At 43.4% G+C, this 17541-nt stretch overlaps 1 protein-coding gene across 5 annotated transcripts in view; it reads right to left on the minus strand.

The window, feature by feature from the left end:
• Positions 1786 to 17541, minus strand: part of EHF (ETS homologous factor) — a 56386-nt gene continuing 40630 nt past the window's right edge. For 4 of the 5 annotated variants that reach the window (XM_018059254.1, XM_018059251.1, XM_005690086.3 and 1 more), the window contains exons 4-9: positions 17019 to 17081; positions 13666 to 13734; positions 13478 to 13546; positions 7801 to 7863; positions 5916 to 6111; positions 1786 to 5812 (exon numbers count right to left, since the gene is read on the minus strand). In XM_018059254.1, coding sequence (XP_017914743.1) covers positions 5713 to 5812; positions 5916 to 6111; positions 7801 to 7863; positions 13478 to 13546; positions 13666 to 13734; positions 17019 to 17081 — 560 coding nt within the window. In that variant the 3' untranslated portion in view covers positions 1786 to 5712. The remainder of the gene's footprint in view (positions 5813 to 5915; positions 6112 to 7800; positions 7864 to 13477; positions 13547 to 13665; positions 13735 to 17018; positions 17082 to 17541) is intronic. The other variant, XM_018059252.1, reaches the window with a different exon arrangement.

Here is a 17541-nt window from a genome sequence, read left to right on the forward strand (position 1 = left end):
GTTAAAATTCAGGAGAGTTCTGTTTCCCAAAGAGGATACACTCTGCAAGCTCTTCATGATTACTGAGAAATATGTCAGTGCAAATAATTCCTAAGGCAATGAGGGAATTTCTCCTCCTTGGAAAAAAATGGAATTTATATAAAGTGGGCTGAGTTTAATGTGCTTGAATATTATCAGCGTACTAATATGGCCTGAAAATGAAAATACTGCTTCTTGTAGCTCAGAGAGGTAATCTCAAAAGATCATTTCCCTAACAGTGTTCCAAAGGGTGCTGATTTCATGAAGTCTTCTTTGATGAAAAAGTTCCATTGCCAAATAGGCTTGGAGAATTGGGAACGCTTTTTTACCTCTCTTACAGATTCACAATGCACGTCATAACACAAAGGCTCTGGAAAATCCTACAATAAATAACTCTGTAATACATCATTTGACTCAGTACTATTTCTTCAATGTCTTTAATCATGAAACTGTGTGTGTGTGTGTATGTGTATGTGTGTGTGTGTAAAACATTAGTGTTCTGACGCACTAGAAAAATGTTAGGGTTATAAGTATGGACTTTGGGGGAATTCCCTGGTGGTCCAGTGGTGAGGACTCAGTGTTTTCACTGCCACAGCCCCTGTTAAGTCCCTGGTCAGGGAACTAAGATCCTGCAAGTTGCCTGGTGCAGCCAAAAAAAAGAATGCGGACTTTAGGAAAAAAAGAGCTGGGTGAACAATGCCAGTTCTACCAATTACTACTAACTGTGTGACCTTAAGAAAGTCGTTTAACCTTTCTGACTGTCATTTCCTTCACTTGAAAATTGGAGATAATATTTATATATAACAGGTTGCATGTAGGTTAAATGCAATCATGTATACAAAGAACACATCCCAGTTCCTGGGATCAACTGGTTCTGCCCCAAGTTATTTTCACTGTGACTTATGAACTACAGTGACTGAAGGACTGAAGACTCTGCGCCCCCAGGAGAAATATTCTATGAACAGGTAGAACACATGTCCTGCCTGGAAATATTTTTAAGTGTGGTATTGGAAAGCTGGATGTAACAGTAGTCTTTTCTGCCTCCCTTTGTTCATCCTTCACTAAGAATGTACACTCAGCATTGAATGGCTTCCTGCAATATATTCTTTTTTTTTTTTTTTCCTGCAATATATTCTTAACAGAACAGCTAGAAGGATCCTTTCAAACCAGCAATGGAGCACGGCATTCCTCTCTGGCTCCCCATCTCACTCAAACTAGAGACTTCAGCCTAGCCTCCAAGCTCTCTAACGTTATTTCCTACTATTGCTGAGTCTATCTTGCAAACAGACTACCCTCCTTTTCTTTGGACATCTCAGGAACAGGTGTCAAGAACCTCAGGAACTTTGCATTTGCGGTGCCTCCAATAGGGTACCATCCCCTCCCCCTCAGCTATCTCCACGGTTCCTTTCTTAACCCTGCCCAAACTTGCAATCACCCCTACATACTCCAGCATACTCTACTCTTCCTTGCTCTGCATCTCTTGTCTACACACCTGATATGCCATGTTGCGTTTGTCGATATTTTGTTTCTTGTCTATTTCCATCCAACAGAACATGAATGTCACAAGAGCAGATTTTTTTTGTCTCTTTCATTCTCTGCCATAATTCAGTGCCTAGGACAATGCCTGGCATGTAGGCGTAGATGCTCAGTAAATGATTATTGAGTAAACACATGCAGAAACTGCCTACATTGTGTTGCTACAGACTAAGCGCATTCCTCTAAGCCCAGTTTTGGATGGCTTGTTGAAGCATGAAGCACACAGTTACAGGCTGGTCTCTGTAGTTTTTATTAGTGTTTTCTGGGACCCATCAAACAAACAAACAAACAAAAAAACACCTGTATTTTGAAAAAAATAATTATTTCATAAAACAGAAATACTCAGTTTGAATTTAACACAGTTTCAAGGGCAAGGTTTCTGATTGTTAAAAAAAAAATAGCGGCAGTAGGGTTGCTTCCCCAAAAAATGTCAACCCAGAAGCCAGATGGGAAGAAAAGCAAGAATTAGGCAGACAGTTACAGAAAGATAAATCCCAATTAAGCTAAACTCATGAAGGCTTACACATTTCAGTGGTTTGCCACACCCAGTCTCAACACGTTTTTATTCAATGTTCTCTCTCTTATTCCAGAAATGGAATCCTGACAAGCAATGCTGAGGCTAATTCAGCTCACGTACTTTCTTTCACACAGGAAGTAGCCATTCCATGGGCTCCTATGGAGTTTCTCCTATACCCCATACAGTTAGATAAACTCCTCCCAAAGATGGTTCCATGCTGTGCACATGGGTAGGCACTCAACAAACTTTTTTTTTAACTATAGAAGAATAATATAACTGCCTCTTTCTCTTACTATTTTAACTTCTCCTATATTTTATACATTTGAAAAACAACACACTTGCAAAGCTAAAATCTAATGTGCATGACTAACCTTATCAAAAGATCCCTCAATATTTTTCAAAAAGAAAAAAAAAATACAAACCAACCCCCAAATACTAAAACTTAGAACTGCTTTACACTTAAATAGAAATTTACATCATATAAACATTCATAATCTTCATCGTTTAAGACAGGTTCAAGGTTCATGACTGGCTTCTCATATACCAGGTAATTCTCACAGTTCCCAGTGAGGTGACAGAATTCTCACACAACATAGGTTGATTTGCAGAACCAAATAACCTGTCTTGGTTTTATTTCAGCGCAGGTAGGAAGGCAAAGTAAAGAACCTCACAGTAAAATGTTCATCTGACAGATAGTAAGTCCTTGAAGTTTTGGCTGTTGTGCTCTTCGTCCAGTAAAGAAACAATTTACATCACAATTATGGATATGGGCTCCCAATCTGAGGAGTCTTCCAGAAGACATTTATTTCTTAACTCATCATATAGTTTACTAAGGACCTATCTCATGTAGGCATTGGAAAAAAAACAGTATTGCTAAGATATCATCCCTGCCCTCACAGAGCTTACAGTCTAGCGAGAGAACAGTTTGAAACAGAACAAGCACATTTCAAAGGAAAACTCACTGTCCTGGTCTGTGCTGCTCAGAAAGCAACTTCCAGAAGTTGTAGGCATGTCGCTGGGGGTCAGAGCTTTGCTCGTTTCATCAAGTCAATTATCTAGAGGCCCCAGATGCTCTGAATCTAGTAAAGTCTTAGCAATACATTTCCTTCCTCAGGTTCCCATGCAAAAATAAAAAGAGCCCAAGCCTTTAGTGTAAGAAGGGTTTAAGGAGGCCATGCGTAGTGATCATAGGGGTGTTGGCTCAGATGAGAGCTTCTCAAATGAGAAGCTGTGAGTTGCCAAAAGGAGGGGGCTTCACCTGCTGCTGGCTTGTTGCTGAGATTTTGCTCTCCCTTGCAACAATGGGGTGGGAAAGATTCTGCTCACACCCCAAGTTGGCATGGCTCAATTACCTTGAGTTCTCCAAGTCACGAATAGCACATAGAAAATGCATCCAACTCAAGCCAAGACAATAGAGAGATATGCTGAGAACTTAATACGCCAACCTATTTAAGTAGGAACGAGGTGCCAAGAAACCGTCACTTTCAACAGATAACACAGTCTGCTAATTATCTGCAGTGTTGCAGGCAGTACACCCCAGACTCACTACCTAGCAGGGGTGGCTCTTCAGCAGAGAGGGTGAAGAAAGAGCCAAGACCAATTTTGGAGGAACATGAGAAAGACACTTACAGTTTTAAAGAAGGGAGAGCTCAGAGAATGATCCAGGCAGCTTAGATGATGAACAGGCCAAGCCAGAGGACAGCAGAGAGCAAATTAGCAGATGTCTCTTAATAACTACACACAGACACGCAAACATTCACGTGTTTACATTAATTCAAATATCTGGAAGTTTAATCTCTTCTGCGGAAAGTATGGTCAACTGCTGGGAAAGCCTCAGTTCTATAGCCTTGCTTGGAGAGCAAGGTTTGTCTTTCTCGCGGGAAGGTCTCAGATCTGTGCTGCTCGTCATCCTTCTAAGGAGAGCCACGATGGCCAGTGACCTTGGGGCACAGCTTAGTGAGATGAATGACCTTCTGAAGGTACAACTGAGTTGTTTTTCTTTCTGCCTGGCTTGGTCACCTCCAGAGGTGCTACTCAGCATTGTCGAAGTACAGATACTGAGGAACATCTATAACTCCTTCCTGACCACAGCTCCTGAACTGAGTTTTCTGTTTTTCTCTTCCATCCTTCCCTTCTTTAGTCTTTTTGTTTGTTTGTTTGTTTGTTTAACATTCCTCTAGATCCAAATCTAGGCAAGACAGAGTTCACTTTGGAATGAGTTAAAATGAGACAGGAAGGTTATCCAAAAGAGGAAAGATTATAAGAAGCGATATCTACGAATGTATCTCCCTGGCACTAACCTCTCTCTGTCTGTCTGTCTCCCTCTCTCTCCTCTGTGTTTCCTTCCATAATATCATTTTTTCTCTGTTTTGTCATTCTACTGAAAATGTGTTGTATTGTTAGCTCTTGTTTAAGTTATCTGATTCTAGCTGTCATCTGGGGTTCTGAAAAGAAGTCCCTCTAGCAATTTCAACCCATTGTCCCAACATTTTAAAAATGAAAAATAGGTTGACTTTAAAGTCTTCACGCCAGGGATTTTTGCTGCTGTTGTTCTGAGAGTAAATCACCATCTTCATCTTCACTAGCTAAACCAGTGGTTCTCCACCTACCCAACCTGGGGGACTTTTGGCAATGTCTAGAGACATTTTTGGTTGTGACAACTCTGACGACCACAGTGCTATTGGCATATAGTAGGTAGAGGTCATAGATATGCTAAACATCTCAAAACACACACTACAGCCAGAATAATACACAACGAAGAAGAATTCAGCCAAAAATGTCAATTGTGCCCATTTTGAAACCACAGACAATGGGAATACAAGAGAAAACTCATCATCTCCTTTTCCCACTTATTTTTTAAGCAATTAATATAAAAATAACCAAAGACAGACCTTCTCTTAAACAACCAAAAGTAAGCAGAGGTGGCAATTGAAGTTTTTTACCAATGAGTCGAAAAGGAGGAGGGAAGATAGACTTCACACCAGGTAAATCATTCCTGAATGAGTATAAAGCCCCCTGCACCATTATTCTTCTCTGATTTAAACAAGAAATTTCTGTGATTATGCAGTGATTACAGTCCACCCTGGACTGCGGAAGTCCTCAGTCTCCACTCACTCACTCCTGAAGGTCAAGGTAAACATCCCAAGCATCCTTCTGGTTCATCCCATCAATCTGAGACCCTGAAGTTCATCCTGGCGACCACATCCACCTCACTTGAGGAGGCCACGTGAATGCTTACGTGTGGAGGACACGTCACCTTTTCCTAAATCATTTTGCATATAAAAACATTTAATGCCCTCTGATTATTTTTCTTTCTCTTAACAAGAAGCACAAGACTCTGTCCTTCTTGCAGCAGAAAAGAACTTCACAATAGAGTCAAAAATCACAACCAGACACAGCGTCATATTTCACAGAAAACTGTGTACGTTTGTTCCCCATATAGGACATACTTCAAAAGTAACAAAATAATTTTATCAACTGTCATGTTCCTTCTTCCTGTTAGAAGTAGATGTATTTTTTCCCCCTTGTGGTACATAAATATCAGAAAACAAGTAGTCTTTGAAATATTTACGTCCGGGAACTTCATGGTTGGTTATCATTTGAGGGGGTATTTAGCTTTGTGTTCAAAGGTGTCAGCAGCTTCAGTTTTCATTTTCCCTCCATCCACGTGCATTCTTGCCAAATTTATATACCAGTCTTCGTCCATCCACACGTTCCAGAATTTCTCTTTTGTAGTAATATCTGTAACAAAAGACATTGCGTAAGGGGCCTGGTCTTATTAAGACGGCTGGGGGAATAAATGGTCGTGTGGTCTTATCATATTTGGAGACATGAAACTCCTAACCTCATGGCTCGGCTGAGTTTTTCGTAGGTCATGCTGCTGTTGTTTTTCTTTTTCCCCCATAGCTGAGCCACAGCCTCTGATTTCAAGAACCTGAAGATGCCCTCAGACCGGTCTTCCCACTTGATTAACCCTGGATTCTTGTCTGGGTTTAGCAGGATGTCGCGGATGAATTCCCATAAGTGGGTCCCTCGTGGATCTGAGGCCAAGTGGAAAAGAAGAGTTTATTCACAGCTTAAGTCACAGCAAAGAACAGCTCGCGGAAGCCTAGAGTTGAAACATCTTCCATCAAGTAAGAAATACTCAATACCTTGCTAGCCACCTATGATACCACATCACAGCATCTCCAGTATTGAGTTTAAGAATGAACTAGCACAATTTTTTAATTTTACAAATCAGAAAGCTGAAGCATGGAGAAGTTAACTGACTTGACCAGAGTCACACAAGCAAATTAATGGCAAAGCCAAGACAAAAGAATAGGTCTCACCTAGAGAACAGATTTGTGGTTGTCAAGGGGAAGGGGTTGGGGGATGGATGGAGTGGGAGGTTGGGGTTAGCAGATGTAAGCTGTTATAGATAAAATGCATAAACAACAAGGTCCTACTGTATGGCACAGGGAACTATATTAGATATCCTATAAAAAAACCACAATGGAAAAAATATTTTTAAAAAGGATGCAGAGGGAGGGGATATATATATAGAGATATAGATATGACTGATTCCTGTTGATGTACAGCAGAGACAACCACAATGTTATAAAGCAATATCCTCCAGTAAAAAATAAATAAAATAATGAAAAAGAATGTATGTATACATATATATATGTATATGTATAACTGAATCACCTTGCTGTACAGCAGAAATTACACACCATTGTAAATAAATTTCAATAAAAAAACAAATTTAAAAAATCAGTCCTAGATCACCTAGGCTAGTGGGAGTATCTTCAAAATATGGTTAACAGATTGCTGGGGACTCATTTCAACTTGTTACTTCCCAGGAGAACAATGCTCAGCCACTTTTATTTATTAATAGGAGCTCAACCAATTTGACAGCTGCAACCCAACAATTGTGTGTCAGCCAAATACACAGGGTTCTAGAACTCTTACGCCTAGAATATATTGCAGTGGGGTCTCAGGGGGGTTGAGGGAGTCAATCTGAAAATAAAACAGCAACTGTAATGACATTAGCAACCAAATTCAATTCTATCCCCGTTGGATTTGTGACACACAACTCCCTCCCCAAGCCCCAGTTAGTGAGGCTGTGTTCCTTCAGTCCTTCAGGATGACATGGAGTAGCAGATAGCAAAGATGTCCAACCACTACAATTTCCAGATTATACCGCCTTGATCCCTTTTCCCCACCAACTCCACATCTCTGATATTTCATACACTTTCATAAGATTTTATTATGGGGGGAATATAGCTCCACAAAAGCACTGCTGACGCTTAAGAATAAACAATATTTCTTGGAACAGTAACCCAACAAAAGAAAGACGCCAACACTCAGCAAAAGAAAAAAGAAAAAAAAAAAAAAAAGAATATACCTCTTCCCACATTTCTCCTCACCCCACCCTTTTTTTTTTTTCTTCTGGAGAAAGGGAGATAGCCCACCACATGCCTGTAAGAAGTTCCCATTCACAGAGGTCTCAGTGTTAGAACAAATAGAACAGAGTGAGGAGGAAATATCCATTGAAACTCTACTTTGAGAAACCACTGCAGAGGGGTTGCTTGGCCCGCAAGTGATGCCTCTCTTTCCACACCCCACCCAGTCTGAGGTGAAGAAATGCAGGCAGCAGGAAGAGGCAATGTTTGCCTTAAAACTGGTAGCCTCCAGCAACCCTCCACTTGAACGAACGGCCGGGAGGCAGCGAAAGCCAGCCAACTTACTGTGCTTTTTGGTGTGGGGCTTTGTCGGGTGGTCTTGCTCCTTTTTCATATCAGGTGATTCTGCTAAAGAGAAAAAAAAAAAAATGAGAACTGCTTCATTTCCCTGTCTCCTACAATTGTTATCTTCGTTCATCCATTCAGTTCACCAGGATTTATTGCACACCCACTACATGCCTGGCACTGTTCATGTAGTTGGTCATGACCAAAACAGAGCAGAGATAAGTGCTCCAGAGAAAATATTTCAGGATAAGAAAAAAAGGGTAGACATGTGGGAATGGGAACAAATTGCGATTAAATATAAGGTGGTTACAGAAGAACTGATAAGGGGACCAGAGGGTGTGAAGGAGACAGCCACACAGAGAGCTTGTGGAAGAACCCACTGTGCCTGAGAATAGTAAGTGCAAAGGCCCTGAGGTTGATGTGCACAGAATAGAAGGGAGCCAGTGTGGCTGTGAGCAAGGGGCAGAGGGCAAACAGTGACGTTCAGATCACTAAGGCCTTAAAGGATATTTTGAGGATTTTAGTTTTTATTCTGTGAGAGATAAGAAGCCATTGAAGGATTTATGTCATCAAACAGTTTTCTTTTTTAAGTGAAATACCAAAATGTAAACATTTAAAACAAAGAAAGATGACTTTTAAGCCAAAGGAGTGCCTTTTTTTTGGCATGCAAAGTTACATTTTAATCAGCCAGACAAAGGTGCCATTGACTGGCCTGAGCTCAGCACAGAGGGCCACAGTGGACTGTGGAAACACAAATTAGTTTAACAAATGACTCATGATGGTGACCCTTGAGATTATCAACAAGAGAAAATGACAGAGGCAAATTTGCGAAATAAAACTTGTTAAAAAGAAAACTAAATGACTAAGCAGTGTGTGTCTGTGTGTGTGCCTGTGTGTGTGTGTGCCTCTGTGTGTATGTGTGTATTTATATCAGTGGGCATGTCCAATATCAGGAGAACTAAGGTAGATCTCACACACACACAAAAAAAGCCCACCATCAAAAATCTGCCAACTTGAATACAGAGCTACTCGTAAGTGGTAGCCAATTCTGATCAGAAATTGGGCCAGTATATCACATCTCTTCTGTGAGCATTACATCAGAGTTCCCTCACTTAGAGTTTGCTGACCCATGTGTGGCTTTCAAGAGCATTTTAATCAGACCAACACTGCTGGCAAAGGAAGAGGATCCAAGCGTTCGAGATTGTCAAGAGTGGTCCATTATTCAATAAGGTTTGAATATCATTAGATCCTAATGCAAATGGTAAAGACTAACTCTTTTTTCTTTAGCACTTACTATGTACCAGGCACTGTGGTCAGTACTTTACATGAAGCACCTTATGTGATTCACACAATAACCCTATGAGGAAAGTACTAGCAGGATCCAGAGGTTTTACTCATAACCACTGTTCTTTGCCATTTACAAAGATTGTGCCACATAACAGATTTCATAAATGCCTTCCCTGCCAAGAATCAGGTTCAGTTCTGCAACACTCTAGTCAGTGGGGAGAAGTCATTCCAATTTGATGATTCTGTATTTCCCAACGTGCATAGACACATTCACCTATCTGAGTACCCAGATTGTCACAACTCAGAGCTCCCAGCAGCTTGAAAGTCATGGTGGGATGGGTGAAAGAGTTTTAATAAGATCTGGTTAGAAGAGAAACCTCTTTTTCTGGTGGTTAAATGCACCACCACCCTCTACTACCCCTCCCACTTCCTCCCCATACAACAATGTCAGCAGGAGGGTTTGCACCTGACTCAGATTTCTCTAAAACTTGGAAAAACAAATTCACAGAAAATGCAGGGAGACTCCACTCTCTCTCTCTCTCTCTCTGTAGGTTTCGCAGTGAGGTTGCGACATCCCATCAGGATGTGACAATATTGCGACAGGTTGGCACCCACCCCGGTTTCCAAGTGATGCATCACGCTGACAGGGCCACGTTGTTCTGCAGACAAAGAGTGGCATTTACCCAGCAGGCCACAAGCAAAGCTTATTTTCATATGGCATCCAGGAGTGGTGCAGGGCCATTATTTCAGAGCCAGGGTTGAAGTCAGAAAAAACCAAGTGTAAGTGTCTCTCAGCCTATTGGCCTCAATCCTTACTTAGGGGTTGCAAGCACATGTAATGCAAGAATTGATTACTTTGGGAGATTAAGGTATCTTTACGAATAAACTGGAAACCTTGGACCTTCTCCCCAGAAAAAGGCACATATGTGTGTGTACACTCATCAAATTCTGTAACAATTTCAGGAGTTTGTGGGTCATTTAGCTGTCCATGGATTCCAGAGTAAGAACCCCCAGACCAGCTACACCAAGAAGAAATGTTCTCTTTAAGATATCAACCATTTACCCAAGCTAGACTTCCATCCATCTTAAGGAAGAACCTCAGCCAAAAAAAAAGCCTTCAATAAAAATGTGACCATCATCGTATGGAAGAATATGCAGCCACAGGCAAAAAAAAAACACTCGAATTTCTTCCAGCCTCTTCTTCTAGTCCCCAGTGCATGGGGGGCAAGCTGTAGAATCACCCACCTGCCTCAGCACTAAAATCTTTTGATCTGAAACTTCACCTTAATATGATGGCCTCTCCCCCTGGCTCTTCCCCTGGCCCTCAAATAAAAGTCAGAACCTTTGAAGTTAGCCGTGTGGTTAGGTGACTCATCCTTATAAACTAATAGCTTGCTCTGAGGAAGTTGTCCAGCTTGGTTTTCTCCTGCTCTGCTTCCAGACACCTCAGGCCAAGGTCCAGTCCGGACCGGGGCAGCACCAAGGCACAAGTTTATGAAGAGCTCCAGAGCATGACTTCAGCTAAGCTGCTTCGCAAGAAGCAAAGATTAGAAGTATTTGCATATGATTCAGCTGTGAGCCATTTCTTTACGGGATATACAAATTTCAGTGTTATAATAGACCATGCCACCCTCGCTCTAGGCTCAGCGAGTCGGTGAATAAACACATCAAGCCTGCGTTGGCATGATTAGCTTGAGGATTATCGGGCAGATCAGGAACACTGGCGGCAGCCATTTTATGAAATGAGCAGATGACAGAGAAATCAAAACACGGCCCGCTTCCCCACCTGTGTTTATCAGTGAGGGCATCAGTTTATGTGCGGCCTCGCCTCAGTGTGGCTTGTAACCTGCATTAAAACACATAAAGATACCTAACTGCCCTCCATTTCATGGGAGCTGGAAATCTGAAAACTCAGACGAATAACAGGTCTTTGGGGCAGGGCTGGGGGGTTGCGGCAGGGTGAGGGGTGGAGATTCGGGGGTCCTGGTCCCATTCAGTAGAGACTAAACTATTCTGAAAGGGACTGATCCTTACAAGGCTATAATTAACTATTCTACCTGGAGGGCTTGTTACCCCCAAGAATTTACCAACCCAGACACTGAATTGATTAAGTGATCATTCTGATAGAGCTCCTGAATGGCTTATCTCTTTTTTCAGCCTGTGTTACAATTTCAGGATAGGAATCCAGGATAAAAAGATTAAGAATCAATGAAGGGACTTCCCTGGCGGTTCAGTGGTTATGACTGTGCTTCCGCTGCAGGGGACGTGGGTTCAATCCCTGGTCAAGGAAGTAAGATCCCCACATGCTCAATACCAGAAAAAAAGAAAGGAAATTTCTTGAACTGAATAAAAATGAAAATACAACATATCAACTTTAAAAAATTAAAAAAAAAAAAGAATCAAGGGGTGTGAAGGAGAGTAGATTTATAAAGCTCATTTTAAGAAGGACTATTCAAAAGTTGAGTAAGGGAACTCAGAAGGCAGTGAGTTCCCCATTACCTCCATGGGATCTTCCCTACCCAGGGACCGAACTCATGTCTCCTCCACCTCCTGCACTGCAGGTGAATTCTTTATCCCCGAGCCACCAGGGATGCCCACAAACATGAAAACAGACATTGGTCCCTATTGATTCTGAGATTCTAGCAGGGAAGCCAGGATGCAAAAGAGAGCAGGGGCGCCTGGCGTGAGGGCAGCCAGAGCTGTGATGACTGCTTTTGATTTCCCAGGTGCCTTGAGATCTAACCACCCCTGAGGCTCGGGAAGTGGTTGGTTCAACTTCATTCTTAGTTGCAATCTTCTGCCCTAAGCCAAAGACTCGGGACGTGGGATGCAATACCTTAGGAAGTGTGGCAGGAAGTCAGAGGGTGACGAGGGTGGTCTCTTCAGCTCTGAAAACCTTAGTCTTAACTGAGTGGCAACAAAATTTTACCCTGACTGGCTCAGTTCCCCCAGAATGGCAAACCGACCGCAGAACGTTTCAGAGTTTGCTCTAGTTCCCTAATTTCAGCAAACATTTAGAGTGACACACTCTGGGATGGGCCACCGGGGCTCCGGAGGGGGAAATCAAAAAATGAATTGGCCTTCACTCTTCACCTCGATTCCAGAAGCATTTACCCTGGCTCCCAGCCCTGTCTCATTCAAGAGGCTTGAACTGAACAAAACCTCAAACCGAAAGCTTTCGTTTTTTCAGTTCTCAAAAACACACTCAACAAAAGCCAAAAAAAAAAAAAAGAGAGAGAGAGAGAGAGAGAGAAAGAGAGAAGGGGTTGTTGTTTGACTCTTGCCTTTCACAAACACACTTTTAAAATCCCAGTTCTGAAGCTGCCCCAAATTAAGTTCCAGGAAAAGACAGAGTCACTTGTAATAGGTCTAAGCTCTATTTTACAGAGCCAGACAGAGCCACAAGTTCCCAATGAGATCAAGAGTTGGCATGAAACCATCTCTTCACCTTCCTTGTGCATTCATTCCTGCCAATGGACCTATTTGTAAGTGGATGAAGAGGAATAATCTGAAAGCCCCTCTCCCAGACTCCCAACAGACCAACGCTCTCACTCAGTTTGACTTTGACTGAGTCATGGATAGATAGCCTCCAGACGAATCCAATCTTGAACACAACTAATATGAACATAACTCATAATGTGCAGGTGGTCTGACTAATTAGAGAGTCCTGATGAGCCTTCAAGTGCAGACTTTAAGACTGACCCATGATTCCCAAGGTTCTAGAAGTTTTTAGCAGCTGCACCTTCAACCCAGAGACCATCTTCCCAAGTCCACTGACTTCTGGATTCCATTGTGAGACATTCTTTTTCTAAAGCCAAAGACAGCTTGTTGAAAATTAAATAGAGCCTTCTCCCCTAATATACCCACTTATTAATAATTTTATCAGATAATTTCACAAAAGCAAGTTTTTATTGAAAAGAGAGTTTTTCTTGTCACAAGAGAGTGATTTGGATTTACAGGAGGAAAACACTTTTTCTAGAGGCATCTTTGCTGATCATTTTCCATAGATAAATATGGACTCAAAAGCAGTTCTTTTATAAACTTTTCCCAGACCTTCATTGGAAAAGCGAAAGTGAAAATGAAGTCACTCAGTCGTGTCCAACTCTTTGTGACCCCATGAACTGTAGCCTACCAGGCTCCTCTGTCCATAGGATTTTCCAGGCAAGAGTACTGGAGTGGGTTGCCATTTCCTTCTCCAGGAGATCTTCCTGACCCAGGGATTGAACCCAGGTCTCCCACACTGTAGGCAGACGCTTTACTGTCTGAGCCACCGGGGAAGTCCTTGAAGGACTCCGGCAAAGCTGGAAATGTAGAACATTGGTAATTCTCATTAATTCTCAATAAGCAGTTGTATATGGTACACTCAGCCTTGGGTGTCAGGACAACTTACCAATGGGAAGGTGACCAGTGGTTGTCATGGAGATCTGGGCCCGGCAGAAAGTTTTGCTGTCCAGCAAATCTGTGGCAGTGAAAATGTAAGGGACATTAAGATCCCCCTCCTTACAACATAAAGTTTTGGCTTTTAGAAAAACAGAATCAGAATGTAACGGGGGTCTTAAGTGTTGGGGAGTTAGTTACCTACTGTGCTACCATAGTTGGTGTCGTATAAATAGTTTTCTTCTTTCCAGGTGTTCATGATGGAAGGGTCTACAAAGGACAGAAAATGGAAATGTCAGCAGTCACCTTCCCCAGGTGGGGAGTTTGCCTTTTCTTACTCATTGTTCATTATCAAAAAGGTGTGGGACAAGAAGGTGGTTTTCAGAGAGAAGAGATCAGATTCTACATCAGTCACGTGTGGATTTACAATAATGCTAGCCCAGTTTTTCTTCCAGCGCCCTGGGGGAGATGGACTTTGTTGCAGCCTCATCCAGGTGTTCTATGCCTGTTGCATTTTGAGGGGCGTGAGAGCAGTTGCAGCGGTGGGATCCTATCCTAGCCCAGCGCTTTCCTGGGGATGTGTCATCTGAACTTGGGAGTGGGGGAGTTCAGGGGCCTGGCATCGTCATCCATTCTATTGCACTGTCACCAGAATACTTTTATCCTAGTTTAAAAAATGGTAAGGACAAAAAAATTTCATGATGAACGAGCATCTTTTCCTAGTAATATCTTCCTGGGAGAATTAATTACGTTTCTTTCGTAAAAAGTCTGCTCAGTCTTATCATAGAATCTTTATTGCTAAAATCCAGAGTGAAACTCTTCTTAAGCTAGGTGACAGCTCCCTCCCTCCAGGACATCTCCAATAGTCTTAAGGGGTGGACATAAAATTTTCAAAATAAAACTGAAGAGAAGAAGAGGAGATTGTATCTGAATCAAATAAACAGCTTTTAAGAGTAGAACCTCATTCGAATGGATAAAGAAGACGCAGTACATATATACAATGGAATATTACTCAGCCATTAAAAAGAATGAAACAGTGCCACTCGCAGCAACACAGATGGTCCTAGAGAGTGTCACACGGAGTGAAGTAAGTCAGAGAGAGAAGCAGAAATATCGTATGACATCCCTTATATGTGGAATCTGAAGTGAACTTACAAAACAGAAAGAGACTCTTAGAAACTTAGAAAATGAACTTATGGCTGCCAGGAGTAGATGGGATCGTTAAGAGAGTTTGGGATGGTCATGCACACATTGCTGTATTTAAAATGGATAGGTAACAAGGACTTATTGTATAGCACATGGGACTCTGCTCAGTGTTGCATTGCAGCCTGGATGGGAATGGGGTCTGGGAGAGAAGGGACACGTGTATGCGTGGCCGAGTCCCTTCGCTGTCCACCTGAAACTATCACATTGTTCATTGGTTCTGTCCCAATACCAAATAAAAAGTTTAAAAAAAAAAAAAAGACTAGGGCTTCGTTGCTTCATCTTGGAAAAGAAGTTCTTTCTTTTTTCAGAGTGCTGGGTAAGCACATCTCTTGACTCTTTAGATTTCAGACTCAAAGGAAACTCCCCTCCACCTACCCCCAAAGCAGCCCAACTCCTACACCCCCCCACCCCCCACATCTGGCTGATCTCCAACAGAAGATCTCTTTTTTTCCTGGCTGGACAAGAGCTAAGCGATCTGGCAGGAGCTGTCACCTCATCCCCGCCAGGAACTACCTGCATGCCCCTCCTCACAGATAGAGATGCCCTCAGCTCCCTCCTGCCCAGCATCTGAATTTCAGGGCTGGGGTGGTAAGCCACTGGCCGAGTTTCATTTTGTTTTTATAGCATAAACGGTATAAAATCTGACTCACTGGCTAAGTCCTCTTGTTTACGACACAGGGATTTAGCTGGTATTTGAACTAATAGCTACATGCTTAGGCACCCCAAGCCCAATCTCTTGGGGTTACACCCTCTCTCCTCATTGGGTTGCTTCGTACACCTGTTGTTGTCTCTGAAAACAAACTGAACCAAAAGAGGCTTGGGGGTGTTGGCCCCTGCATGAGCCTCCTCTCCCCTCCTCCCAGGGTGCACCTTCTTCCCCACCCTTCAGCTCAGCTTTCCTGAACTGGCACCACGACAATGTCTGGATGGTCGAGGAGGAATTGTCAAGTACTTGGGACCTCTCTAGTGTCACCTTCTGGCTCTTCCACTGGGGCTATCTGTCTGGCCAATAGTGGGGGTTAGAGGTGAGGGTGTACCACCCTCTTGGCCGAGTTCTATTCCTGCCTCTAAGGCAGTCGGGCCCATAAAGTACAAACCATCTGAGTAACTCAAGCCCTGGTCTCTGGAGTGGGGGAGGCAGGAAGGGCAGGGCTGGAAAACCTAATTAACATGCTTAGCAGCTATTGTTTTTTCTTTAATAATGGTAGACCAGCCCCCTTATACAAGAGTAAATACCTGCATGGGGCCAGTTTCTGCCCCTAGTGACTCACAAATCACCCCAGGTCAAATTTTGTCCTTGGTGACTGGCACGCAAGCCTCAGGGAGGCCTGTGGCAGACTCTGTGGTTGGCCCATGTGGCCCGCATTCTCGCTGATGTGGGCATGGGGAGAGACCCTGGGGTGGGAGCAGTTCCTGCGGACTTGGGGCAACTTGCAGAGTTCTCCCTAGACTAAGAGGTCATAAAAGGGCAGTATGCCAGGAAACTCTGATTGATACCAGGCTCTGGGGCACAACTTCTGGAGGCAGTTACTGTTCTCTGAAGATCCCCTGGTGGGGGGAGGTGGGGAGACAGAAAGTCCCCAGGAGAGAGAGTTCAGGACAGAGAAAGGAGGGATGATTGGGCAGAAGGAGGAGTACAAATTGAATGTAATGGCTCTGGGACTGCAGACTCCACTCGGGGCTCAGAACAGCAGCTTTTGTCTGAAAGTGCTCTTAAGGCAGGAGTTGGTTCCACAGCTGCTTTGGATATCCTTACAGAAACTCCAAGGTCCCCAGTCTCTCCCCAAGCCCAGTCTCTTGGGGTAACATCTTCTCTCCTCGTTGGGTCACCTCGTATATCTGTTGTTGTCTGTCATAGAATCTACGACACCCAGGCCGGTGCCTCCTCCTCTTAATGAAACACACTCCCTCCAAGGGAGAAGGGGGAGAGGAGACACTGACACTTCCTCTTCTCTGCTCTTGCTTCTCCTGACTCGGCTAAGTCCAACCCCCTGACTCTCTGCAATGAGGAGGATGCGCGCTTAGACTCTGCATTTTTCTGGGCTCTTGGATCAGAGCCTGGATGCGCCCCTGACCAACCACGGGAAGCAGAGACATGTGGGAGGAATTAGGCTCACCACCAGTCTAGAAGTCAGAAACAGTTGGCAGGCATGGTCCCAAGGACAAAGAATGAGATTCCTGGCAGGGTGGGTGGCCCATTGGAGACAGTCAGGGAAGAGGAATCCCTGGATTTCCTGCCCAAACACCGGCTCCATCCTGCTCCCACACTCTCCCTCACACTCCCTCCCAACTTGTGTTCCCCAGGCCTTTGCTTCCCAAGTTGGCTCCCTTCATCTACCACGACTCACCGGTTTGTTCAGTTTTGACAATGACATTGTGCGTGGACTGGAACAGGTCACTGCTGCACTGGCCTGTGAAGGGCAGATTGGGAAAGTCAGAGTGAGCCCACACGGAGCCAAAATGTGTTGCTTGGCTAAGGACAAAGCTGGCTTCATGGAAGAGTTTCTGCTAACCCCACTGCCTAATCATTATCCTTTGCGTCTGAGAGGGGGCTTCCCTCTCTGCGTCTGTAATCTCAAGCCTGGGGTCCTTGGCCCAGAAAATCAGTAGCTGGGGCACCCACCTCAAATGGAATTATTTAGCTTTTCAAAGAGAAGATATCCAGTATAAGGGAACTAGAAGTTTAGATGTTAGAAGACCAGTTTCTCTACTAATAGCTGCAAGTCACTTCAGCTTTCTCGGTCTTGGTTTCCTCAACTGTAAATTTAGGGGATTAAACTAGATAAAGTCATTAGATGGCCTCTAAGGTGCTTTCCCACACTAAGATCTGACACAAAATGCAAACAAAAACACAAAGCCATCTTAATCCTT

This window comes from Capra hircus, chromosome 15 (assembly GCF_001704415.2).
Source record: "Capra hircus breed San Clemente chromosome 15, ASM170441v1, whole genome shotgun sequence".
In the NCBI taxonomy this organism is placed as follows: domain Eukaryota; kingdom Metazoa; phylum Chordata; class Mammalia; order Artiodactyla; family Bovidae; genus Capra; species Capra hircus.